At 40.7% G+C, this 27471-nt stretch overlaps 2 protein-coding genes across 3 annotated transcripts; one reads left to right on the top strand and one right to left on the bottom strand.

The window, feature by feature from the left end:
* The first annotated feature begins 35 nt into the window (after positions 1-35).
* On the top strand, positions 36-17513 carry LOC139953579 (DNA damage-binding protein 1-like). The gene is made up of 24 exons (XM_071953041.1): positions 36-203; positions 1429-1577; positions 2463-2579; positions 3017-3162; positions 3787-3862; positions 4205-4417; positions 4909-5067; positions 5197-5280; positions 5938-6054; positions 6744-6922; positions 7543-7651; positions 8496-8674; positions 9799-9962; positions 10568-10675; positions 11547-11754; positions 12057-12394; positions 13048-13212; positions 13638-13732; positions 14196-14366; positions 14619-14728; positions 15483-15652; positions 15829-15931; positions 16449-16572; positions 17378-17513. Exons 1-24 carry the CDS (start codon positions 143-145, stop codon positions 17456-17458), a joined length of 3426 nt encoding a protein of 1141 aa, XP_071809142.1. The 5' UTR covers positions 36-142; the 3' UTR covers positions 17459-17513.
* Positions 17514-19583: 2070 nt separating this feature from the next.
* LOC139953581 (meiosis 1 arrest protein-like) lies at positions 19584-27416 on the bottom strand. 2 transcript variants are annotated; one of them, XM_071953043.1, is made up of 12 exons: positions 27261-27416; positions 26471-26628; positions 25708-25887; positions 25379-25492; positions 24513-24699; positions 23814-23903; positions 23006-23091; positions 22256-22393; positions 21394-21507; positions 20754-20975; positions 20032-20160; positions 19584-19733 (listed from the first exon to the last, which is right to left on the bottom strand). In XM_071953043.1, exons 1-12 carry the CDS (start codon positions 27301-27303, stop codon positions 19584-19586), a joined length of 1611 nt encoding a protein of 536 aa, XP_071809144.1. In that variant the 5' UTR covers positions 27304-27416. The 2 variants fall into 2 exon arrangements, with proteins under 2 accessions (XP_071809144.1, XP_071809146.1); XM_071953045.1 differs by lacking the exon at positions 21394-21507.
* Between the last annotated feature and the right edge of the window lie 55 nt (positions 27417-27471).

The raw sequence follows: 27471 nt of genomic DNA, 5'->3' as shown, positions 1-27471 counted from the left end.
CTTCTAATGAAACGATATACATGTGTGAACTTTGACACCCAGCTTCCGTTTAAAGATCTTTATCGCATCGGAGAAATTTTGCTTCTGCACGTCTCTGAAACTTGCAGTTTGGGTAAAACCTGAGCTATATATTTTCACCGAAATGGCACACAACTACGTAGTTACTGCCCATAAACCTACGGCTGTAAATGCGTGTGTTACGGGTAAGTATTTACGTCTTTGTGGAGTTCACGATAAATAGAGAAGTGTGGTCATGGTGGTAGCATACGGCAGACCGTTAGGCGTGTATTTCCGACACATGATGTTTGTGTTCCTGCTAGTGCTAGTGCTGTGTATGATAATGTATTTATTGAAAAGTTGAAAAAAAAATTGTATCCTGCCATCACTTTTTTATTCGTTATAAAATAAATCAGTATTTAATTTTTTATTTACTCCAATGAGATATGCCTTTGTTATTGTAAAAATGAGTGAAAAAAGGGATAAATTTCCGTATGTCGCCACCACCTTTTCACTCATTTTTTCAAAAAAGGAATATCTCATTGAGGTAAATTAGATACTATATTATTTCATATCGAATGAAAAAGTGGTGGCGCCATACGGAAACTTTTCCGAAAAAAGTGGTGGCATGATGATTAGAATTATAGATTAGATTCAGATGATCATCATCTGATCTAACCCCATAAATCGGTCCAATCCACTCCGTATCCTTGGCCCCAGCACCACTGATATCAAAACCTTTCGGAAAATCATCTGAAACTCTCCGCATCATTATTATTATTATTATTATCATGAAACTTACGGATCTAATACTTCAGAAGTTGCAGATAGCCCTACACTTGGAATCGTCCACATAGGTATCACAGATTTTGAGTAAAAATCAAGCAAATTTTGCGTGTGAATTTTCTCAACTAACGCTCTTTTACCGCTCATGCCGATATGCCGATTGTCCCCCGACCGTGCGCAGATTTTTTTCCCAGGACAAACGTGTGGAATCATCTGCAGACGTTCGTCCTGGGAAGAAAAGATACCCAATCCGCGCTTCGTGTATATAAACATACAGACACGCGTCTGGGAACTATTCTTTGTAGTTCCTAGACGCGTGTCCGTATGTTTGTACACAAAGCACGGATTGGGGAACCATTCTTTGTAGTTCCCAGACGCGTGTCCACACACATCCTACACGGCATGACGGCGCTGTCTGGCTGGTCATGCTGGTATGGGGTTCACTTTTGCTGAGCGTTTGAGTGCTGCCTCTACACTCAGTTACAGTACACAACGAAGGATTACCACAAAGTCCACAACCAAGTTTTAAAGAAAATTCTTCAATTGACAATTGATGTGCCTTTCAAGGCCTAATTAAAACTGACTTCACACTTCCCCAAAAATGGACCTCCACTCTTGCTAATGTTGGATTCTTACTTTCTTCAGGAAACTTCACCTCTCCCGACGACCTCAACCTGATCGTTGCCAAGAATACCCGTCTAGAGATTTACGTCGTCACCCCAGAAGGTCTTCGTCCAGTCAAGGAGATCGGGATCAATGGAAGAATTGAGGTTCTGGAGCTCTTCAAACCTCAGGTTTGTTTAGGTTCTCAAATCCCCAATCGCTAGCTTTCCTACATTCTGGCCACTTTGTATTGAAGTGGTTTTGCCTCTTTGGTTGAAACCGTAAATACATTTCAGTTGTTGTGTATTAATGCAAAAGCTGATATACCGATGAGTTCATTGTGGCGTGTCGCGGTTGAGTAGTTAAGAGCACCGGTGTGGCGGTTTCAACTTTCCGCTGTGTTCAGTTTTCCGAATGACCAAATACGGTAGCATTACGTCATGCGATGCCTGCGCACAGCAAGCGAAAGTAGTCCATTTTTAGTGCCGTATTGAGTTATCCGTTACCCTCCGGTAGCTGTCATGGCGGCGTCCACGAGTCGAGTGCAACTAGCGGCAAACGCGTGGATCGTATGAGTTGTTTTTTATGCAAGCAGAGTGTGACCTGCCTGAAGTTGTTCCCATGAATACATGTAAAGATAGGACAAGAGATTATGTGACTACACAGAAAAGAATCGTAATATAAACAATGTGGGGTCACTGCTGAGAGAACTACATTACTCGCCAGGGTACTCGCGGCGGTATCTGAGAGGTCACCCGGAAAACTGAACACGCCGGAAAGCTAAAACCGTTCGAACAACGTGCAGATATGACCGACTACGTCACCCGGAAAACTGAACACGGCGGAGGACTGAAACCGCCACATTGGATTCAAGCTCTGGTGTTACAAAGGAAAAGGTCACATACTTCAAAAACATAGCTCCACATCCTTGCAGGAAAAAAATACAGAGCACTATGATACGCCCTCATATATAGAACTCTCTTTTAAGTCGATACTAAAATAAGAATTATTAATACTATAAAACTATTATAGCATATTGGTATTGGTAAACACATTTTCTTTTTGTTTACTTTCAGGGTCAAGAGAAGTCATTGTTGTTTATCTTAACGGCAAGATACAACGCCTGCATCTTGGAGTACGTCAAAGATGGCGACAGTGAAGAGGTGGTCACCAAGGCCCACGGAAATGTCCAGGTGAGATTTTCATAAATGTAGCCATCTTGTTTTTATGCCCCACCGGCAAAGCAATCCGAAGTTTCATGGCCGAGTGGTCAAGAGCATCAAATACAAGTTCTGGTTAAGCCATGTGGGTTGGAATCCCGGTCTCGACACTTGTGTCCTTGAGCAAGATACTTTACTATAAATGCTTCTCTTCACCCAGGGGTATTAATGGGTACCTGCGAGGGTAGAGGTTGATATTGTGATTGAAAAATCCTTCGGAGCACCACGGCAACTCGGGCTGTATACTCCACAGGGAGCTGAGAAAGATAGAAGGAATGTTGTTGGCCCAATGACCAGGGCACTAATGTAAAATGCATTTAAGATACAACTGTTATAAAAGGCGCTCTATAAGAACTAGTAATTATTGGTACAATTTTTTAAAACCCTGTAAAATACCTGTATATATTTAGGATCGCATCGGCAGACCATCAGAGACTGGCCTGATTGGAATCATTGACCCAGAGTGCAGAGTGATCGGACTGCGTCTCTACGACGGACTCTTCAAAGTGATACCACTGGACAAAGATAACAAGGAGCTGAAAGCCTTTAGTATCAGGTACAAACTTGGTTTGAACTGTTTTTAGGTACCTTCTGTGAAATACTTTTTTGTACTTATTTATTTGCATCAGAGATTGGTTTTTGCCCTGACATTGATGTGTAATAAGCACTGTATACTCGGTACTTTCCCGAGTTCTGTGAAGAAAAAAAAGTCCACAGGCAAATCACCCGGGTACTGACACATAATTACAGGGTTTGAACTGCCTCTAGCCACCAGGCTAGCTCATAGGTCTTTTGGTAAGACATCTGGGCCCAATTTCATGGCTCTGCTTACCGTAAGCTGAGAATCGGCCCTTACAGAAGCAGGGAATTCTGTGCTAACGACAAGCGTACGTATTTCACGAGTTATCGGCGATTTTTTACTTCTGCGCGTGCGTACTCCACGTCACTAGGCATTCTATGCTTACAAGCAGAGCCATGAAATTGGGCCCTGCTCTAACAATGCAAAGGTTGCGGGTTTGAATCCCAGCCCAAGGGATTTTTTCACTGACCATAGGGAAAGTACTGAGGATACAGTGCTAAAACCTATCGGTGTAAGGGTAAAATCAAATTATACAGATTGATAGATATTTTCAACTTTTTTGATGATAACTGTCACTGTTTTTTTGTTAAATGTTTTTAGGCTGGAAGAATTAAATGTTATTGACGTTCAGTTCCTGCATGGCTGCCAAGTACCAACCATTGTATTCGTGCACCAAGTAAGTTGCATTGGTTCTTACTTTCATAGAAGAATATATTTCTTTGAATGAATGTACTCTTCCAATAACCAATGATGTACCATCCCTTCATAATATGTTTCTTGGAAACTAGAGGACTGGAATGAATGTACTCTTCCAATAACCAATGATGTACTATCCCTTTATGATATGTTTCTTGATAACTAGAGGAGTGGAATTAATGTACTCTTCCAATAACCAATAATGTACCATTTCTTTATGATATTGATTTTGAAAATGATTGAAATTATGAAAGTATTCTTTTAAAAACCAAATCCGTTTCTTGATCAATTTTACATTGACGTTGTTTTATCCATGTTCCAGGACCCACACGGGAGACACATGAAAACCTATGAGATCAACCTAAGGGAGAAGGAGTTTAGCAAAGGGCCCTGGAAGCAGGATAATGTGGAGACCGAGGCCAGTATGGTAGTCACAGTTCCCAAGCCATGCGGAGGTGCTCTCATCATAGGCCAAGAATCTATTACCTACCATAACGGAGATAAATACGTTGCCATAGCGCCACCTAGCATTAAAGTAAGACACTATTTGTGACCCGCTACATAAAATGAGTCAAATGTTGACAATTTCAAGGATTGAGTTATATCCATGGTTGGAAAGAACACACCATCAGCAGTAATTTGGTATATGTCTTAGCTTTTGGGTGTGTCGCGTTTCTGAGTTACTTCTGTTTGAAATTAGCCAATACATCATTTTTTCTGAAAAACGAAATACAAGTAAAGTGATGTTTTAAACTACCATTTCGCACAAAAGGATACAAATAAGACATAAGTATGGTCACAAAATTGTTGTTTTCATAGCTTTATTGCCTAAAAGTAAGTATTCTTAAGGTTAACCATGCAAATATAGATCTTAAAAAGTAAAAAAAAAAAAAAAAAAAAATCCAATAAACTGTCCATTACTTAATAATGCATTGGGGGACATCTGACTCATTAAAATGACTCAGTATTAAATTTGACCCTTACTTCCCTTTAACTAAGACGTTTTCTCTTTACTTATGGTTCTAGGCAAGCACCTTGATATGTCACGGTCGTCTTGACTCGGACGGTTCTCGTTACCTCCTCGGTGACATGGCGGGTCGACTCTTCCTCCTCCATCTTGAGAAAGAAGAGACAATGGATGGAGTCGTCAACGTCAAGGACCTTAAAGTGGAGCTTCTCGGAGAGGTGAGATGTTTGGGAAAGCCGCTTTGAGGCTGTGTCTGAAGTGGTGGCTACAGCTATGAATATATTTTATTCCCGTTGTTGATGTTATAAGAGTTGCCAGTTATACAAGATATTTGTTTTGATTCGCAGACATCAATCGCAGAATGTGTGACATATCTCGACAATGGTGTGATTTTCATCGGATCCAGACTCGGTGACTCTCAGCTAGTCAGGGTAAGTGAATGCCAGGTCTTAGCGGATAAAAAGAACGATTAGAAACCTGGGCCCAATGTCATTAAACTTTTAAGCAGAAAATTCTGACATACACTGTTTTAGCACATTAATCAACATCCCGAAGGTTTTTCAGTATACTATTGTTATGCATCAGTTTGGCGACTTATCTTTTTCGGTGAGCATGCATTATGTCAGAGAAATGATGTATCTTTAAATAAATTGTCATAGTTTCTTCAATTTAACAGATGGAAATTTGCAATGGGGATAAAGAATATTACTTTTTGGTTTACCCATGTGCAAAGTATACAAAGTGCAATAAACAAAGTGCTGAGTATACAGTGCTTACACACATAAGTGTATATGGGTAAAGCCAAAATTATTAATCTTCAATAATGTTCTAAACCGAAACAACTAAAGGAAACCCCTGTTTCAGTGATAAGATTAGTGAAATAAACACAGGAATTCACAATCCCATATCCCCACCCCCAAAAAGGCAGTGATTCCTACTTGGAGCCTAATTTTCTCAAAATGTTTTTTTTCGGGTAAACAATTTTACTAAAACAGGGGCCGCCTTACACTCTCAAATTGTCAATCAACTCACTGGAATTTTACAAACAGTAGAAAGTTTAATGGTTTTCTGTTTTACCTTCAATTTAGCTGACAGTTGACCCAGATGAGCACGGTTGCTACGTTCAAACGATGGAGACTTTCACAAACCTTGGACCCATCGTTGACATGGTGGTAGTAGATCTAGACAGGCAAGGACAGGGTCAGGTGAGTCAGGGCTCCAGACTTCATTAATATATTAATGTTTAAAGAGAAAGCAGCGTTTCAGAATTGTGTACTGCACCAGACTAATTTTTTCATTTTTTTTTTTTTTTTTTTTTTTTCTTTAAGCATTTTCATAGAACTCAGTTTGTGTTAAACATAAAACGAGCCTTAAAAGAAAAGTAAGCCAGAAACGACTTATTGTTTGAATTTGAAAAAGATCTTTTTGCACCTTTTCAAAGCTGATTCAGGGTAACTTGCGGATAGGTTTCTCCACAGTTGATATTCCACCTCGCAAGATATCCCCACAGCAGTTGTGGATAAGTTTGAGGGAAAAGTCTTGCAACAAGACCAGACAGTTCTTTTCAGAACTAAGCTGTCTCCCAAATTCCGAACTCTACTCCTCAGCAGTAGAATAAAAACCAAGAACGAGTTCCCAAAGAACAAAAATCTAAACAGCAAATCTGATTGAACATTGTCTTGCCACAAACCGAATATACATTGATACCTCACCATGCAATGCCTCCAAGACTATACAGTGAAACCTTCCTGTGCGTTTGTAATTTCTGGGGATACGCCCTGGGGATATTTTTAAGCTAATACTTCTCTCGCAAGAAAAAAACAAAACCATCTCAAAAGAGATCTGTAATATTGAATAAGTACTCACCAAAGACGCACACCTTTCGTTTCTTCAGCTCGTCACCTGTTCTGGTTCATACAAAGAGGGCAGTCTTCGCATCATTAGAAATGGTATTGGGATTCACGAACACGCAAGCATCGACCTCCCCGGTATTAAGGGACTGTGGCCGCTGAGGGTCGACCAGGAATCACGGTTCGATGACACGCTCATTCTATCCTTCGTTGGACAGACAAGGTTTGTTCATTTTTTTTATTTTTATTTTTTTTTTCGAAAAATAGTTAGTGGCCTGACGTTTCGAACATAGCAGAGTCTTTCTCAAAGGCTAAATTTATTTTTGTTTGCCTTGGGATTTCGCCTTATGGCCACTTCTTCGTCAGGACAACAATTAGCTTTTTTGAGGTTCTTTTTTGGTGGTTCTGCAGGTTGATATTTGCCCCCTATTCCTAAGGCTGAAACAGGGTAACCCCGTTCTGTAAGGATGTAGGCATGGGTATCATCCACTAGGATCCACCTACTCCTAGGGCTGAAACAGGGTTACCCCCTTCACAGTCCGTAAGGATGTAGGCATGGGTATCATCCACTAGGAGCCACCTATTCCTTGGGTTGAAACAGGGTTACCCCCTGCACAATCCGTAAGGATGTAGGCATGGGTATCATCAACTAGGAGCCTGGCTGGTAAAGCAGAGTGCACTAACTTCCCAACTTTGAAAGATACATATTTCAACAGTGTTCAGTATCAAACTTCATCGACCAAGTAACTGCAAGTTTTCAGACTAACGTTTCGCTTAGCACAGAAAGGTTATTTGCTAAGGACTTGTGAAATTGAGAGTTTTGTTTACGTCTTGTCTCTTTAGAGTCTTGATGCTGAATGGAGAGGAAGTTGAAGAGACAGAAATGCCGGGAATTGATGGTGACAAACAAACCTTCTACTGCGGGAACGTCTTTAATAATCAACTTATTCAGGTAAGAAGATTAGTACTGTTCGAAGCTTTGCATGGTGTGGAGAAATAAGAAGAAACTATAAATAGCAAACTTGCGGGTACAACCATGTGTAAATCTCTTAAGGTGAGTGTTGGCTCTGAAAAGAGCCGGTTGGGTCTCGACGTTTTGAACAGTATACTCTGCTCGTCTTCAGGTAGGAAGATGTTGCTGACGTCAAGACTTTGGCACTTTATAATCGCTGTGATTTCAGACAGATAGAAAGACCTTTTTGTTTGAGATAATCTTGGGAATTTTTCTTTCAAGACTCTGAAACTTTTCATGGTGGAGGTATAACCTAAAAAGTTTGCGGTAACACTTGGGAAAATCTCTCTTGAGTAGCGATGGTTCTAAAAAGAACTGGTGGTTGACGACTCAACGTTTCAATCAGTATGCTATGATCTGAAGACTATCAGAGTATACTCTTGAAACAGTGAGTTGTCATGGCCGAGCAGTTAAGAGCACCGGATTGTGGGTTTGAACCCCGGTCGTGACACTTGCTACGTAAAATTGGGGAGGTAGTGCTTTCTGCTCTACCGGCCAGGCTTCTGATTGATGATACCAAAGCCTACATCCGTATGGACTGTAATAGGGGTTAACCCTGTTTCAGCCCTAGGAGTAGGTGGCAACGGCCTCTGGAAAAATATAATTGTAGCCCACACTTTGAAGTGGCCTTCAGGCATTGTGTGTCTGGTGACTTGCATAAAAAATTTAAAAAAAAAACTTCTTTTCAGAACCAACATTACATTAAAGAGATTTTCAACCTCAACCTCTCTCAGTTTCTAGACTCTCACGGTCTTCTCCATTTACTTCCTTATTAAAAACTCAGATCACAGCAGCATCTGTGCGTTTAGTGAATGCCGTCACCAAACGTATGGTTAGTGAATGGAAATCTCCATCTAGTAAGAACATCAGCGTTGCTGCCTGCAACACGAGGCAAGCGGTCTGCGCCGTAGGGAGAGACGTATTCTACATCGAAATACACGAAGGAGAGCTCAAGCAGATCAGGTAATCACAATAAAAAAAATAATATTGGCTTTTAAAGGCACTGGACACCTTTGGTAATTGTCAAAGACCAGTATTCTCACTCGGTTTATCCATGGAGGAAGGAAGAGAAGGAGCTCGAACGAAGGGACTTCAAAAGTCGAACCTGCGGTACCGCGGTCGTTTAACAACACCTCGTAATGACCGACATACCTTATACCGACAATGGGCGACCTGGCGTATGTGAGTTTGCGCGTGCGCACTTGGTTCTTCACTCAACCATGGTGTCGTTTGCGTATGGATATAATACAGAAAAACAACTTTTTTGAGACCTGATAAAATTTGTGTACACTTGTGCTCACCAAATCGAAAAACACATTTGAATACCAACCACCCTCGTGTGCTAATACCCAAATTTTGAACCACCGCTTGTGACCGGAAAGTCACAAAAAATGAAAAAAAAAGCCATGATGTTTCAGTGAAACACCACAAACGGTAAATGAAAACGTGTATATTCACAATTCTTGTCTCCAATGATTCAACTTAACACGAAGGCAACGGTGCAGAGCGGCGGTACCGCACGTTCTGTACAAAGAGATCTAATCCTGCTCGTTAATCGGCCGTCCAGCTGGAGGTCTCCTATCTTTTTCCACTGGTCAGACAGGGGCATTGTCAGGGTAATCTTTTGTTACTCTGCGGTTTTGCGGGTCGTTCGAGCTCCTTCTTTTCCTTCCTCCATGGTTTATCCCAACATATGCATAAAATAACAAATCTGTAAAAAAAATTTGACTCAATTGGGCGTCGAAGTTGCAAGAGAATAATGAAAGGGAAACAACAACCTTGTTGCACAAATTTGTGTGCTTTCAGATGCCTAATGAAAGGCTTCAGACCTGAAGTCTTTTTTGAGTGAGAAATTACCTCTTTCTCAAAAACTATGTTACTTCAGAGGGAGCCGTCTCTCACAATTTTTGTACACTATCAACAGCTCTCCTTTGCTCGTAACCAAGTCAGTTTTTTTGCTTACAATTATTTTTAGGTGCCCCTAACCAAAGAAAATTGCTGTAACCCTTCAAGAGTGAACTTTCAAGGATCGGTCATTCTCAAATTTTTTATTTTCAATCTGACAATAATTTTTAATAATTTTGCAGTACTGTAACCATGGATCACGAGGTAGCGTGCCTAGACATCACACCTCTGACAGACGGCTCCGACATGGCCGAGCTTTGTGCCGTTGGTCTCTGGACTGATATCTCGGCTCGCATGCTGAAGATTCCAAGTCTGGAGTCGCTACACACAGAGATGCTTGGTGGAGGTATGTTATTTTATTTTTTATTTTTTATTTATTTTTTTACGAGAGATTGCTTAACATCACAGGCAGGAAGGCTACTTCATTGTGAGGGCTACACTTAAAGCCACTAGCATTGGTAATTGTCAAAGACGAGTCTTCTCACTTTTCTTCTGAAAATGTGAACTCAATTGGTGTTCAAAGTTGTGAGAGAATAATGGAAGAAAAAACACCCTTGTCGCACAAAGTGTGTGCTTTCAGATGCCTTGAATCCGAAACCTCAGCTGAGTTCTCAAAATCAATTCAAATATTTAAGTGAGAAATTACTTCTCTCTCAAAAACTACGTTACTTCAGAGGGAGCCGTTTCTCACAAAGTTTTATACTATCAACAGCTCCCTTTGCTCCTTACCACAATTCTTTTAAATGTTTACCAGTAGTATCCAGTGCCTTTAACTGATTTGGGCTATCAACCCAAATCAACTCCAGTACCAGGTGCTAAGGATTCTAGCCACCCGGGTAGCTCGGTCGTCTAGTGGTACAACATTGAAAGTTCGTCTCCAGTCTCATCGGATCAATAGCATAATGTTCAGTCTCTAATATCTAAGATGTTTCTAAAACTTTTTCTCAACAGAAATTATACCCCGTTCGATTTTGCTGAGTGTCTTTGAGGGTCAGTGCTACGTACTGTGTGCTTTGGGCGACGGCTCGTTGTTCTATTTCCAGTTGAATTCAGAAACGGGTAAGTAATTAAATAGAAACAGTATAATAACAATATAAAGTCTTATAGCACATGTATCTACCAGTAAGGCACTATAAAGCGCTTGAACAAGCAGAAACATTTTAATGATTTGTTTTTGAAATTTTCAATTTACCAATTTACCCAAGTCAGCCCAAAGTAGGCTGCTCCACAACTATGACACCAAAGCATAGAGTTATATATAAGAACTAGAGGGCGCACGGGTGATGCTTCTTGCACAAACGCGACGGGACCGCAAGGAGACACGCGCGTGCCATTATGTACGCACGTTGAATATGACACACACGTTGGAGTTTGTGTTTATTAAACGCTACGCGATGCAGTTTTGTTCAACTTACAAAATGGCCGCACAAACACACGCTGTGGGATGCCAGTTTTGTCAACTTAGAAAATGGCCGCCTGCGTGCATGCCGGGGCGCGTATATAGGCCAGTGCGCGCCCTCTAGTTCTTATATATAACTCTATGCGCCAAAGATACTTGAACGGACATGGGTCGACCCAGTAAAGCAATACCACTGCATTCGCACTTTAACTGATTCTCATCACCGAACAGACCTTTGTCGTGGTGCCGACATCTTTATTTTCTCCCATTCAAATCAATGTAACCAAACTGAGGCTGGAAGGAGAATTAGTCTGGTTCCTTTTTGTACAACGAATGTTAGCATTCATTACTGATGTTGGATACAGGAAACATGACCAAGATGGTGGCAGCGTGATAGAGGTCTATAGGAAGCTTGTTCCCGTTCAGAGATGATCAGTCTCGCGCAACGGTCTCTTGTCTGTGATGATTTTTTAATATTTCTCAGAAATAAAGGGAGAAAACTGTCACCGCTTTTGATGATATTGTCCTCAGGTATCATGCGGGATCGGAAGAAGGTGATCCTAGGAACCCAACCCACCGTCTTGAAGACGTTCAAGTCCCACTCGACGGTCAACGTCTTTGCCTGCTCCGATAGACCCACGGTCATCTACAGCAGTAATCACAAGCTGGTCTTCTCTAATGTCAACCTTAAAGAGGTCAGCTATATGTGCCCTTTGAACTCTGAAGGGTACCAGGACAGGTTGGTAACCGGTGGTTGTATTTAATCTCAGACTTTTCAATGTTGCAGTCAAAGAGTAGTTATGAATTGTCAATGAACTGTTTGTGATTGATTGCTTATGTAGATCTGTGTACTTTAACCTTCATTGTTTTAATGATTACATTATGTGGACCTTATTTTTGACCTTTTCATGATTTTATTTTTTGTGGTTACTAGTAAGTTTCTCTTTATTCACTTTAAAATTTTCCTTGGTTTTGAAATGATTTCAATCACGAAACAAATCAAAGTTAATGTGTTTTTTGTGTTTGTTTTTTTGCAATCAGCCTGGCTCTAGCCAACGACACAACCCTCATGATCGGGACCATCGACGAGATCCAGAAGCTACACATTCGCACCGTCCCGCTCGGTGAATCACCCCACCGCATCGCCTACCAGGAAGCCACCCAAACCTTCGGGGTCATCACCATGAGGACAGAGCTCAAGGACGCTACAGGAGCGGGGACGATGCCCGTACGGCAGAGCGCCAGCACGACGGCATTGAATATGTCGAGTAGTACAAACATGAAGGGTTTACCGGGGCAGAGTGGGGCGGAAGGGTCACACATTGGAGACGAGATTGAGCTGCATTCATTGCTGGTTATCGATCAACACACATTTGAAGGTAAACAAATAAAAACAAAACAAAAAATTAGTAGGCTGAATATTTCAACCCTATCAGAGTCTTCTTATATGTTGCATTTATACCATAGGGCCTTCTCGTTGGTAAACAGTTTGCAACAGGTATTTATCTTTATCTCAAAAAATGTCGTTGCTTACAGTCTTTTGTTGCTGGAAAAAAAAGTATTTTGTGTGCCTGGAAGAAGGGTGTAGAGTCCGACACCCTTCTTCCAAGCACACGGCAATAACAGTAGTGGATTAAATTACCTAAAACAAAATGTATTTTGTCAACTGTTAAAGGGAAGGCACACACTTGGTAATTACTCAAAACAAATATTAACTTAAAAACTGACTTGGTAACGAGCATTGGAGAGCTGTTGACAGTATAAAACATTGTGGGAAACGAATAAAAGACTTCTAGTTAGAAGTCTTTTTTTCCTTTCTGAAAGCACACAAATTCGTCCAACAAGGGTGTTTTTTCTTTCATCTTTTTCTCGCAACTTCGATGACCAGTTGAGCCCACATTTTCTCAGGCTTGTTATTTTATGCTTATGATGGGATACACCAAGTGAGAACACTGGTCTTTGACAATTATCAAACATGTACAGTGGCTTTAAGAAAATGATTGGCAAATCTTTCTTGTGTTTTTAATTACAGTTCTCCATGCGCATCATTTTGTACCCTATGAATACGCCACAAGTGTAGTCTCTTGTAAACTTGGCAACGATCCAACAACCTACTATGTAGTCGGTACTGCAATGGTGTACCCCGAAGAGGCGGAGCCTAAAAAAGGGCGGATTGTGGTGTTCCAATACAGCGACGGTAAGTCAAACTTTCTCTTTCAAACTATTGACATCTGAAAATAATCAACGTTTGTCGTAAACTGTTGATCAGGGACTTGGGTTCAAATCCCACTTGAGTCGTATGTCTGTAGATTTGTTTGTTTTTTGTGAGACTCGAGAGAGCTCCCAGTTCACGTAATGAAAATGGCATATGGCACCTTGTAAAGCATTACATGGTGCTAAGGATAAGGTCTCATAATTCAAACTTCGTGCCACTCACCTTGCAGTAAATACTTTGTATCCTTTGGATCCTTGGGACTTTGTATCCTTTGGAAAAAGGCGCGTTATAAATACGGTTTTTATTATTAATATTTATATGGTACATGATGGTGAGTGGACCAGTGAGTCTTCAGCTCTCTTGGGATTTACTTTGGGATTATTCTTATTATTTTTTTCTGACTGCAGGGAAACTTCAAGAAGTTACAGAGAAAGAGATTAAAGGAGCCGCTTTCTCGATGTTGGAATTTAACGGGAAACTTCTCACGTCTATCAACAGCTTGGTGAGTAAAACAAGTTTTAAAATTGTTGCCTTGGCAAACTGGGTCCAATTTCATAGAGCTGCTTAAGCAAACGCACAACATCGGTAAACAGTATTATCCAAAGGCCCACACTTCGTGTGTCACAACTTGTATATTAAATAACAAACCTGTGGAAATTTAGGCTCAATCGGTCATCGGAGTCGAGAGAATAACGGGAAACCCACCCTTGTTTCCGCACGTTTCGCCGTGTCATGACATGTGATTAAATTAAATCTGTTATTCTCGATATCGAGAATTGATAATTGTTTTAATGTTTTCTCAAAAAGTAAAGCGTTTCATGGAATAATATTTCAAGGGAAGTCTCTGACCATTACCTTCTGTAAACCCTGTAAATTATTTGTAAGTCTGTGAACTTTTTTTTTTTTTCTGTTCCGAAAGTGTCCAATGGCTTTAATTAACCTAAGAATATTCAAATTTCTCATAGGTGCGACTGTTTGAGTGGACCGCTGAGAAGGAGCTGAGGATTGAATGCAGTCAGTATAACAACATCTTGGCGCTCTTCCTTAAGACGAAGGGTGACTTTGTCTTGCTCGGTGATCTGATGCGATCGGTGACACTACTTGCTTATAAACCCATGGAGGGCTGTCTAGAAGAGGTACGTGCTCGCCACTGAAGTTGGTCTAGCTACAACCCTACCCTGTTCATTCCTTATAAACCATCTCAGCTCACAAAAACCATCTCCGGCCTCACACGTGCCCATTTAGAGTTAAGTGTCTTGAAGAGGTAGGTGCTCAAGTTATGGAGGAATGCAATGGTTAAACAAGCTGTAACTTTTGGACCACGGGTTGTCACATTGTACCGTGGTGAAACATTGTACCTGAACTTTGAACTCTTTCCTGACCTGCAGATTGCCCGAGACTACAACCCTAACTGGATGTCAGCCGTGGAGATCTTAGATGACGATACATTCTTAGGAGCTGAGAATTCTTTTAATCTCTTCACATGTCAGAAAGACAGGTAAGCTTTCATTGTAAGATCTGCCGCCGATCACAAAGCAACTTCGTAAGTCCACTTTTGTGCACTACCAACACAAGAAATCGAGCACCAGGGACTTTTGCTGTTGATTAAAGTTTTGTAAAATCGGCTGCTGATATAGAAAGTAAAATTCCTTAAATTTAATCATGAGTTGGTGTTGAACAAAGACAATATTATTAAAGCGGGATTGGAACCAATGACCTCTGGCTAAAATGACACTAGCCTTCGAGAAAGACATTGCTAGGGTCAAAATATCAGGCCATTAAAGGCAGTGGACACTATTGGTAATTGTCAAAGACTAGCCTTCACAGTTGGTGTGTCTCAACATATGCATAAAATAACAAACCTGTGAAAATTTGAGCTCAATCGGTCATCGAAGTTGCAAGATAATAATGAAAGAAAAAACACCCTTGTCACACGAAGTTGTGTACGTTTAGATGGTTGATTTTGAGACCTCAAGTTCTAAATCTGAGATCTCGAAATCAAATTCGTGGAAAATTGCTTCTTTCTCGAAAACTATGGCACTTCAGAGGGAGCCGTTTCTCACAATGTTTGATACCATCAACCTCTCCCCATTACTGTCACCAAGAAAGGTTTTATATCAATAATTATTTTGAGTAATTACCAATAGTGTCCACTGCCTTTAACCATTTTAGTTGGTATGCAGTATGCAATAGCTCATTCTATTTTCTCAAGTTGTTTCTTTAACCTTTCATTATTTTTGGGGGATTGACAGTGCGGCGACCACAGACGAGGAGAGACAACATCTTCAAGAAGTCGGGATGTTCCACCTGGGCGATTTCATCAATGTCTTCCGTCACGGTTCACTGGTCATGCAGAATATCGGCGAGAGCACCATCCCTACGCACGGCAGCGTGCTGTTTGGCACCGTCAACGGAACTGTCGGTTCGTTTGGGCTTTTTATCTCGTTTTATCATCTTCTGAACTCTGATCGCTACAGACGAAAGCCTATAAATCGGTATTATGTTGAAAACAACCAAAGGATGACCCTACTTGTAATTAATCAGTTTGTTGTAGGTCTGGTAACCCGTTCTTTAAACCACTGTTTCTGTATTCTACAGGATTGGTGACCCAACTAACGGAGGAGTTCTACCATTTCTTACTGGAGGTGCAGAGCAAACTGACACGAGTTATCAAGAGCGTCGGCAAGATAGAGCACTCTTTATATCCTTTGATAATTTATTCTTCATCTGGAGTTTTTAAAGGTGCCTTTCACTACCTCGTTCTCAATGGTGTATTTTATACCCGTTTCAGACAGAACCAAATAAATTAGGAGCAACTCTAGGTAGACCCAAATAAATTTTGGTTTCAGGCAGGCAAAATCACAATAATCTTGACATAAGTTTCGGCTCATGACAAGATCGACCTCTGAAGCCAAGGCACTCCAGAGTCGTTCCGAACGACTGCAACAGTCGACCTTTCGACCTCTAGGGCGTCAAGTCACTCCTAACTGTTTTAGATGTCACACTTTTCATGTACTTTATTCAGAATTTGGTTCGGTGCGACTCTGGAGGGCCTGTCTGAAAAGGGTGTTGGTAATGTCGATGTGACAGGCTGCCCATGGTAGCCAGGCTGCCGCCATCATCCACCTGACCTTTGACCCCCAGCTATAATTAGCTGTGTTAAAATTTAGGCGACTTAAAAAACTTATTCGTTTGCATTTCCTTAACTGCTGAATTACTTGGAGGTCGTTCTACACTGATCGTAAGACTGAGACGGCAGAGAATTTCATCGATGGGGATTTGATCGAGAGTTTCTTAGACCTCAGTAAGGAGAAGATGGAGGAAGTTGTTCAAGGGTTACAGGTGAGTTATCCGCAAGGACGCAAAGAGCATCTCAAAGCTGAATAATACTCGGTTCTTATAAAGTACTTTACAAAAATTTTCAAGAAACATCTCAAAACTTTCCTGTTCAATGGTTGATTGCTGAGGACAAACTGTTTTCCTGTTATTAGTGTCATTATTTATTTGCTTATTAATAATAATAATAATAATAATAATAAGACTTGTAATGCGCACATTTCAAGGCGCAGTGAAACCCAAAACAAAACACAACACAAAGAAAAAACAGACACAATAAAATTAGTCATTGAAAACCTGTGACATAAGATAAGTTTTGAGAAGAGACTTGAATTTTGCGGTACAAAGACAAGATCGAAGATAAAGTGGTAGAGAGTTCCAGATGCGTGGCGCGGCTGAAGCAAAAGACCTGTCACCCCATGAGTGTCGAGACTTGGGTTCAATGAGGAGAAGCGTAGAACTTGATCGAAGATTCCTTGATGGAGTGTAAACTTGAAGCAGTTCAGAAACATAGTGGGGAGCCTTGCCATTAAGAGCTTTGTGGACAATGAGCATCAGCTTGAAGATGATTTGTTGAGAGATTGTTCTCTTTCTTGTGAAGCGCTGTTGTATCCTGTGTAAGAGCACTCTATAAATAAATCTTTCATGCAAGGAAAAGGAATTTCATGTACTTTTTATCATGAGTAATAAAATATTGAATTGAATTGACGGCTCGGCCATGGCACGCAGCATTCATAAGCCAGATACCGTTTCGTACATTTTCTAAACTTTGAAGAGTTGTTGATGTTTATTTTCTGATCTTTGTTGACAGATTGATGATGGGGACATGAAGCGGGACGCCAACGTCAATGACATCATCAAAATCGTGGAGGAATTGACGAGGATACATTGATGTTCCTTAAAATCAAAGATAAGCTCAATTAGGTTTAGCAGTGTCCAAATTAGCGGCTATGGCTTATGCGACAGCTCCGGCTGGAATACTAAGTCAACGTGCATTGAAGCATAGGCTGACCATAGCGACACACTTAGCAACAGCCGCAGCCACCAAATGGGATACAGTCTTGCTTTGTTATAAATGCAGTGGCTGTTAAGTCTGGTATCCTATACACTTCTATGTGATTACAGTGGTTTTCTAAACACGTTATTAGGCTCAGACTGTTTTGCTTTTGCCTTCAATGATATTTTTATCATTTCTTGGGCCCAGATGGGATTACGGAAGAGCCCTTTTGAGGTAAAGTAATATGTTGTTGTACAAATTGTATATAACGCTTATCTCGTCCATAACTTTAATTTTTGTGAAAATTCTGTCATTGACCCTGAGTTTTTTTTTTTTTTTTTTTTCCAACTTTGTGAACTATCTTAAGAAATGCTTCTGAGCGATGAAATGGGTGATTTGTAGTCAAATTTTACACAAGTGCATGCCGGTTCTTCAACTAATTTTGATTCTCGTCTTGTAGAATAAATTCTGGTCCAGTAAATATTATGAGCTACAATCCCTGCAGTCTTGTGGACATTTCCCCCAATTTGAGCTTTACATTGGGTGCATTCGTTTAGCTTCCCTGGGTCGACCCTGGTGTTCCCCCGGTGCATTCGAATAGCTTTGACGTCATTCCATGGGCTCACCCAGGTCAGCCCCCAGTGCCCAGCTTGTGGAGTGGGTCACTTGGGGGGTGACCCGAGGTGCATGACGTCACCACGAGAGGGCAAGTGTAATCGTTTCATTAGCTCTCGTCAGGGGCTCACCCGAGTGAGCACCGGGGGTCGACCCAGGGAACGTATCGACGCACCCAGTATAAACTCAGAAAATATCAATGTTTCTTCATTGGGTTTCCTTAACAGTTTATTATTATAGTAATATAGCAGTTAACACCAACAAAGTTATGGTCTCTTAAGGGAATCAATGTGTGGTGAAGAGGTTTTCAACTTGTGGTTTAATCCAAACGAGGCCTGGTTCTTGATTGTTTTACCGAGACGAAGTCGAGTTAAATTATCAAGAACCAGGCCTTGGCGGGTTTAAACCACTAGTCGAAAATCGATTCAACACACTTTGATTCCCGTTCATAAATACCTTTTCGGTCAAAAACATCATCCCTTTTTGGTCAAAAAGTAAAATAAATGCAAAAATTATAATTGTTAAACATTTCTTTTAACACAACACCCCTCCAGCTATGAAATGGTAAAGCCCTCCGCCGCCCTTGGGTAAACAACCTTCCTTATAAGGGAATGATGTGGGCGTCACGCATATCGCGTGATGTGACACAACTGTTTCAGCCGTTGCTCTCGACCAATAGGAATGAAGAAATTGTCTTATTGTTCTTAAGAACAGGTGCAAGGTCGCGTGTCACGCCCATGAATTAACACTTTTTACCGGTCATAAACAAAGGTTTATATACACCCACGTGACCCGCTCTCCACCAATAGGAATAGCGAAACTGTCCGAGGTATTTATGAATAATGTTTTAAAAAGGTATACAACTAACACTCAGACATCAAAACATGCAACATGAACCGTTAAACTATTTATAACAACCAAAACTTAACCATCAATCACATATCTTTTGTGAACGGCTCTCATTTAAAAATCTTACTCGTTTTAGAAGTTGTTCTTCTGTCTGTTGCTGTTAGATATCAGCAGCTTCGTATGTAAATAATGATTCTGTGATTTGTTAGTTTTTATACATGTCCTCTTAAACCTAATATTTGTTTTCCTTCTTTCTTTTCTTCTTCAATGTTAACAACAAATAATTTAAAATCTAATAAAAAATGCAGGTTTGAATCTTTTGCCACGTAGTTGTTTTGTTCAACTTTTCCTGTCATCCTTAAAAGCAAAGTATTAGCGCAATGAATCTTTGCTAACTTAGGGAGTTGTTTCCAAACTGGACCACCCAGTTTCCTGAAAATTTTCCCAACTTCAACCCTCTCAATGTTCAAACCACTTGATGATAATGCAATAAATCTTCGCCAACTTAGGGAGTTTTTCTAAGCTGGACCGCCCAGTTTCCTGAAACTTTAATCTTCTACTCTGTGTGGTGGTTGTAGTAAGGATTCCCTTCCATTTGAAGTGGTTGGTGGTATCTCTGTGTGCTAGGGGGTCTGCCACGTGATGAGGCCCCCCGAGTGCTTGAATATTGGCCAGATGGACGGCCTCTCGTAGCTTGCGTTCTTTGCTACAAAATACAAAAACAAAAAATTATCCTGCAGTTTTTCTATGAATTTGGTCTTGATTTAACAAAGATGACTTTCAATTCTCAACTTTGTATTGTGAAAAATTTAAATTTTGTATTTAAATTTTTCTTAGTGATAATGCACTTTTCATTTTGTCAACGACTTCTCAAGATTTGAATGTACTGCAGAAAACCTAACCTGTGAAAAGTGATATGAATTTTTCTTTTAAGAAAGCCTGAAAAAAAGATTAACTGACAAGTTGTCCTGATTCTAATTTAGTAGATTTTTCTTTATACTTACCGCAGTCGTTTCAGGACCTTTTCGTTTGAGCTGTCGTGCGGTACTCGTGCTCCTGATAAGTGTTCCCATAATGCTCTTATGAAGATGCGACTTGAACATGAGTGGGTTGAAGAGATCAGATGTATTGAGCTGCAAGACGAACAAATTTAAATTTACCATCGAGACCGCAAAGTTTATTCAGAACTTCAACTTAAATTGTGTATTGAGCACTGTATACTCGGTACTTTCTTGAGTTCCGTGGAGAAAATCCAGAGGCAAATCACTCGGGTGGGATTCGAACTCACAACACTGACCATGATGAGGTTGGTGTATGATTAAAAACCAAATTGTATTGAAATGTATTATCTAACAAAACCAGGGTAGTTTCATGAAGTGGAAAGACACTGCTTAGCAAGTTTCTATTATAAGCAAAATAAGTACCGGTTACCAGTTACAAAATGTTGTCTACTCGTTGCATACTTTCAGAGTTCTTGTGGCCAAACTTGGCAACTCCTTAAATTGAGCTTTCCCATAATGAGTTATAAAAAAATGTGAACGCCTTTAACCTCCCATTTTAAAAACAGTCTGGTCCCTTATTCCGGATGGTCTGGAAAACCCTTGTGACACAGCAGAGAACCAATGCACAATTCAACTCACACATATGGCCCAGGCCGGGTATCGAACCAGGGTCACCTTGGTGAGAGGCGAGCGCTTTACGCCCAAGCAAACCGTGCCCCCCATACCTTGGTCAGATGAGCAGTAACATTCTGGACGTAGTCAGAGATCGGCAGTCCCTCTCGACGGCTGCAGTCCGTTGGGAGCATCAGTTCCCTCCCAGCTATCGGCTTGAGGAGTAGGGAGAGGGTTGGAGAAGGCAAGAGGAGGAAGTGACCGAAGGGTCTTGGGGCTTGGTAGCCTGAGGCGTTCGATTGGTCGTGATCTAGCCTTGCGATCAGTGCTACATTCTGCGGTAAGCGTGAATAAAAGAGGACGTGTTTGTTTACAATCCTCTATATAAGCTTGCTACATGATATTAGTTAACCCCCATACTGTCACACCGCTTTACACAAGCCCTGATGTCGGACAAAAAACTGAAACACTGCATTTTTTTCAGGGAGCATTTTCGAGCACTTACTAATTCTTAAACATGACGAGATTGGCCTTTTTCTCAAAAAATTTTCAATTTCAAATATTTACACTATCACCCCACCTAACCTCAATATTATGAAACATAGGCCGTGTCCGAGTTGGTGGCTACGGCTGCGGCTACAACCGTTGCCAGGGGTGTTGCTAAGGGCGTCCTATACTTCAATGCATGATGATGCGGTGATCCAGCCGTAGCCGTAGCGGTAGCCGTAGCCACCAATTCGGACCCGGCCTTACCTTTTCATGGAGTACATGACACAAAGCTTGGAAATGCTGCTGGTTCGATTCCAGTTCGTCCCAATCCAGCTTCCAACACGATGTCGGCCTAACCAGGAGTGGAGTTCCAAAAACCTGGAATTATTTTTTTCAATAATTTTTATTTTTTTTATTTGACTGGTTCTAATCCATCCTCGACCAATTCATTATTCAGGGATTGTGATTTTTTTTTTTAAATCACTTGTTTGATTTTTTCATTAATATTTGTAACGACTTCGATCATATTCACAAGAAAATGAAGATAAAATCATACGGAAAACCCAGGATTGCAGAGTAGGGCTTTAAAAACCAAAGATAAATTTAGGGCAATCAGACTTTGTACCCGCAAGCTTTCGCGCTCGCATTTTTTTCATGCTTTATGCGCTCATAGTTCAGGTTTGTTTTCCTATTCTGACATCCCGGAATTGTAACCGAATTGGGGGTGAAAACAAAATAAACTGGCTCCTTTGTCACACAAAACAAGCCTATATGGGTGCGTTCGTTTAGCTTCCCTGGGTCGACCCCGGTCTGCCCCGGTACGTTCGAATAGCTTTGATGGGGCTCACCCGGGTCAGCCCCCGGTGCCCTGCTTGTGGAGTGGGTCACTTGGGGGTGACCTGATGCCGTCACCACAAGAGGGCGAGTGTGATCGTTCGATTAGCTCTTGTCAGGGGCTCAACCGAGTGAGCACTCCGGGGTCGACCCAGGGGGAAGCTAAACGAACGCATCCATAATGTTATGGGAAACGGGGAACTAAACATCGAGAAAACCTTGAAGTGCAGCTGAAGGCTGAAATTTCGACAATCAGCGGCCATGTGGGGATTCGAACCCACTTTTCACTTACTATAGAATCGCATATGCCAGTCACCTTGGCCATCTCTACGGCACTAAGAGTAATGATGGGTACCGTTGAGGAGCTGTTTTTACTAGTCGCTGGTTGGTTGGTTGGCTGTTTACCAGGGAAGACACTGGAGTGAACATCCTTTGTAAAACAAACAAATAAACAACATTAGATAGTTTTGTTTAAGGCTGCTAATAATAAAACCAAATCCCGAAAAGCAAGTTAACACAAACATTTTTTTGAAGAAATGTTCAAAGTTAGATATGGGAGGAAAGCCCAAGAACTTGGTTACCAGGTTGGATTTGAACCATGCTTATCTCATCATCAAGTCGAGCGCCATGTGGAAGCTCGAGCCTGCCCCGTGATTTCTCTCCAGATGTTCCGATCCAGCATGCAGGAGCGTAGTTCCTCAGCGCTGGCCAAGCCGGTGTCTCATTTCATCTAGGAAGGAGAGACAACTTTTCCCACCAGAGGTCTTGCCTTGTGGGCTCACAGAGGATGGTTGGGCAAGCGGCAAGCTCCGAGTGGCGGCGAGCCTAGTGCTCATACTCTGTAGGCTGGGAAAGGTCTATAACCATTTGCTTTCCTTCAGCGGACCCCGGACTTCATGCCATAAGTAATCGCATTTGCCTGTCATTTAAGCTTTTATAATTGATATGTATAAAACAATTAATTGTATGCTACTTTTTAAATGTAGCTTTGTATAAAAATCTTATTAAAATCAAAAATTTATTTCAATTTTGAGAAACTTACGAATTGCGCTTGGAAAGGAAATAGCGCTGGGTTGAGGAATCTCTCCTGAATGTCACATTTCAGTGTCAAACTTTCCCCTCCGACAACTGCAAGAGAAGAAAAGGTGAGTTGAGTTTATCTATGAGTTCATAAATCAACCCTAAATCCTGTGTTTTAAATTGAATAATAGTCACTGTGTTAGATCTTTGAAGGCACTGGACACTAATGGTAATTACTCAAAATAATTGTTAGTATACAAACTTACTTGTTAACGATCAAGGGAGAGCTGTTGATAGTATTGTGAGAAACTCCCTCTGAAGTAACATGGTTTTTGAGAATGAAGTAATTTCCCAGTAAAATATTTGAATTCATTGATTCAAGACCTCAGCTGAAGTCTTAAAGCATCTGAAAGCACACAATCGTGTGACAAGGGTAATTTTATTTTCATTATTCTGTCGCGCTTTCCACAACCAATTGAGACCAAATTTTCACAGGTTTGTTATTTTATGCATATGTTGAGATACACCAAGTGAGAAGACATTTTTAACAGACAGAAATTATGTTCAAATGTTGACTTTGAGTTTTTTTTTTTTTACAATTTCGTTGACTATCAAAATACTAACCTAAAGAAAAATGAGATAGATCTTCTTTCAGTGCTTGATAAAAAAAATAAAAAAAATTACAAGATAAAATTTGTAGTGAGTTCTTTCTCATGAAGATTCTGTTCTTGTGAAATAAACTCTGGTCCGCTAAACATTTCTAGCTATAAGCCCTGCGGTCTTGTGGATTGTAATTTACCCCAGATTCAAGCCCTTTGGACTTTAAATACCTGTTGGTGGTAGTCTTAGGTGGAGATGTTCTCTGTCGGTTCCGAAATCATGAAGCCATCCTTGGAAGAAGTCTTGAATGTTGATTTCATCTAGATGAAAAAAACAAAACAATCACTCACCAGGATTCGAACCCACATCTAACGTGACTGTAGGGTAATAAAAGGACTTCAGTTTCATGCTAGACCAGTCCAACACAATACTTCACACCGTTGTTAAAATTGCGGACCCTTCCAAAAGAAAATAAATTTACCATATCTTTACAAAATGTTTGAAAAGTTTATTGCTTTATATTTTAATTAAAAATGTTGCATCGCTTTGTGATCCCTCTACCTCTCCTTCTGCTCCTTCTTTCTGAGGACGAATGCAAATTTGATACAGCAGTTCAAGTATAAATGGTTTCTGATCTATTTTTTTACTACCATTTGAGGAACTGTTTGCGCTGGTGGGCCGTCTAGAGTTCCCTTCTTTTGGGTTGTATGCTCCCATGATCAGCTCCCATGCCGATGTGACGATACCATTGGAAATATCTTTCTCTTTCCAATGTTGGTAGGCTTGGGTACAAAGGGTGAACACGGACAAAACTACTGCTTTTAAACAAATGGCCTAAAGTTGTTCTGTGGCTGGAGTGTTTTTGTGCAAGTTATCTTTGGCGACTTAAGTCCGCTTTTCACCCCAAAATAGTCTTACTGAAACAATACCTTGTTCTAAAGAGATTGTCTCTACAGCTCCTAATGCCAGGGGGTCACTCCCTGGGGATCGAGTCCCTGGGGATTTGCTGTCCTCTGATTTCACCGAGGGTGAAGTGACGCTGTCATCAGTCACTGGGGTGCTGTCCACATCCATCATGGCGCTCGAGGAAACCTGTATGGCTACCACTTGTATGCGCTTTGATTTAAACAAGAAAATTAAAAGGGATTAAAACTTAAAAGTTATCTTAAAGGCACTGGACACTATTGGTAATTACTCAAAATAATTGTTAGCATAAAAACTTACTTGGTAACAAGCAATGGAGAGCTGTTGATAGTATACAACCTTGTGTGAATTGGCTACCTCTGAAGTAACATAGTTTTTGAGAAAGAAGTAATTTCTCACTAAAATATTTAAACTGATTCGAGACCTCAGCTGAGTAATTTTGTTTTCAATAAATAATCTAACCTAGTACTGGTACATGCGCTTTTTTTGATTGTCGCAATAGAAATAAGAGATGGTGATTATTGGGTCTATTAATGCTATAGCTCTGGAGGATTGGTACTGGTATGAACTTTTTAATTGAGCTTTCAGATGGAAACTTAGCTCTGGAGGATTGGTACTGGTATGAACTTTAGAATCAGTGAGCTTTCAGATGGAAACTTAGCTTTTGAGGATTGTTACTGGTATAAATTTTGTAATCAGTGAGCTTTCAGATGGAAACTTAGCTCTGGAGGATTGGTACTGGGTATAAAACTTATTAGTCAGCAAGTTTTCAGATGGTTTCAGATGAAAACTTAGCTCTGGAAGCTAAATGTTAAGCAACATTTTCTGCTTAAGCAGCTCTATGAAACTTGGCCCTATGTTTTTGTCATACCCTGAGGGATGAAAGATCCAGGTCCTGCAAGATCAAGTTGATCTGTTTACCGACAATTTCTGCTGAGCGACAAGTCATGATGGTTACCTCCAGCTGGGCATTAAAGCTTGTCATCTGATACATAGAAACAAAGAATACAAATGTGTTTAGCAGTTATTTCATGCTTAGTAGGCTATTCCTGTTCAATGATTGATTGCTTTGACTGTTTTCCCATTATCAGTGCCATTATTTATTTGCTTATTGTTTAGTTTCTTGTAAAGCGCTGTGGTACCTTGTGTAAGAGCGATATATAAATGTCTATTATGATTATTATCAATCTGTCTACAAACCTGTTTTAGAGTCTGAGCCTGTCTCTTGAATTGTGACGTGGCTTCCCGGAGAGCTTGGCCGAGATTGTCCGGAGATGTAGGGGGAATCATGAACTCGTCTACTGGGAAAGACTTCAACTCCTGGAAAGCGTTGTATAACCTTTGGAAGTTTCCTTTCACGCTTTGCAGCGGCAGAAGATTCTATAAGAAGATGGATAGAAAATTATGAAGATGAGAGTCTCTTCAGACCTGCCATGAACATCTTAGACAACAAAGAAGCAAACACTAGAAAAATTTGAGTCTTGAAAATGGAAATGAAAGTCCAGTTTTCTACTTAAAATAGGGCTTGGCTTGGGGGAGCATTTTCTGAATCATCTTGAAGTTCATGGAGGCCAGCCAAAGGTCTGGAGACTCTTTTTATCAAGCGTTTTATAAGGACTTACCATTCCCTTAGAGCATGGTGAAAGAGAAAAGAACCGAGAGAGCACCACCAATAAGTTTCAAAAACTTCAGGGGGAGATTTTAAAATAGGTTCATCAGAACATGGAAAGATTGGTTTATTTTCAGGGAACTTTCTGCAGATCTCTGGGAGAGTTTGCAACTCTGATATGGCCCTTTATCATGCTGTCACCATCTTGATCATGTTCCCTGTTTCCAATAACAGTAATGAATGCTAACATTCATTGCGCAATTATGGCACCAGACTATTATTTCATCCAGCCTCAGTTTGGTTACAATGGAGTAAAATCAAGATGGCCACATCGTGATAAAGGTTTATCGTCACCTCTGCATGTGAGCTGAGTGCATACAACCCAAAGAAGGGAACTCTAGAAGGCCCAGACATGCTGCAAACTAGCGCAAAGAGTTCTTCCAGTGTCTTGTGAAGGATGTGCCTCGTATCCGATGAGAACGGTGGTGAGAAATCAACCAGGAGGATGCGGGCTACCAGTGAAAAATAAGACCAAAGTCAATGTTAAAGAAAAATGCTGATGTTTTTTTTAAGTAAAAATATGGCAGAAAATGTAGGAAATACATTGTAATTTGTAGTCTAAAAAAAACACGAAAGACACCTTTCCTTTTCTTGTTTTTATTAATAAGAGTTTTAGTCATCCGAAATATCTTAGCTTACTTAGCCTTCACCACTTACATTACAACAAGTTGGCCTCTCCGTGGCGTGGGGGGGGGGGGGGACTTGGCGAGCTCCAGCTAAAAACCCCACTTTTGCCCTCCAAATGAGATTGCAGGAAAAAATCCACACAAAAATAAATTGTAGGTTTGATCATTTTGATGGCACCCCAAATAGTGTGTGTCTCAAAAAGTCAAACACAGTTGTGCAGCCGCTTCCTTGCAACCTCCGGGCGGACACGATTGCATATGCAAAACCGTCCGGCGGACATTATTGCATATGCAATACTGTCCTCCGGACAGTATTGCATAGAGGACATAATTGCATGCGACACCGGCAAGCCCTCTTGAGCTCTTCTGTTCCGGTTTAAAATAAAGATAGCTTAGTTAAACTTTTAAAAAGCTCCCTTTCAGAGTAAAATGAGTGTCAAATTCAACAAACTGTTTACCTGGTTGACGTGCAAACACTGCTCGTGTTTGTTGTTTTTCCATTCTGAAGATTTTCCCTTTGGAAAGTAGTAAACAAAACTCGAAAATAAGGCACTCTCACACATCCACACCTCCTACTTCAGTACTAGTGGCGCGCGAAAAGTTGGAAAAAGTTAACTGTAATGAATATGCATAGACTACTTAGTCACAGTTCTCTCATTGGTTATAATT

The sequence above is a fragment of the Asterias amurensis genome, chromosome 22, assembly GCF_032118995.1.
Source record: "Asterias amurensis chromosome 22, ASM3211899v1".
Classification (NCBI taxonomy): domain Eukaryota; kingdom Metazoa; phylum Echinodermata; class Asteroidea; order Forcipulatida; family Asteriidae; genus Asterias; species Asterias amurensis.
The sequence above is the reverse complement of the archived record's forward strand: the minus strand, read 5'-3'. Positions and strand labels throughout refer to the sequence as shown.

What these genes read in the sequence shown, in the direction of transcription:
- LOC139953579 (XM_071953041.1), top strand. Translation starts at nt 143, where the DNA reads ATGGCACACAACTACGTAGTTACTGCCCATAAACCTACGGCTGTAAAT. An exon ending in CTGAAAGCCTTTAGTATCAG is followed by an intron (nt 3,163 to 3,786) that starts GTACAAACTTGG and finishes AAATGTTTTTAG; the next exon opens with GCTGGAAGAATTAAATGTTA. An exon ending in TTCACATGTCAGAAAGACAG is followed by an intron (nt 14,729 to 15,482) that starts GTAAGCTTTCAT and finishes GGGGATTGACAG; the next exon opens with TGCGGCGACCACAGACGAGG.
- LOC139953581 (XM_071953043.1), bottom strand. Translation starts at nt 27,303, where the DNA reads ATGGAAAAACAACAAACACGAGCAGTGTTTGCACGTCAACCAG. An exon ending in AGTGTTTGCACGTCAACCAG is followed by an intron (nt 26,629 to 27,260) that starts GTAAACAGTTTG and finishes TTTCACTGGTAG; the next exon opens with CCCGCATCCTCCTGGTTGAT. An exon ending in CCTAAGACTACCACCAACAG is followed by an intron (nt 23,092 to 23,813) that starts GTATTTAAAGTC and finishes CTTCTCTTGCAG; the next exon opens with TTGTCGGAGGGGAAAGTTTG.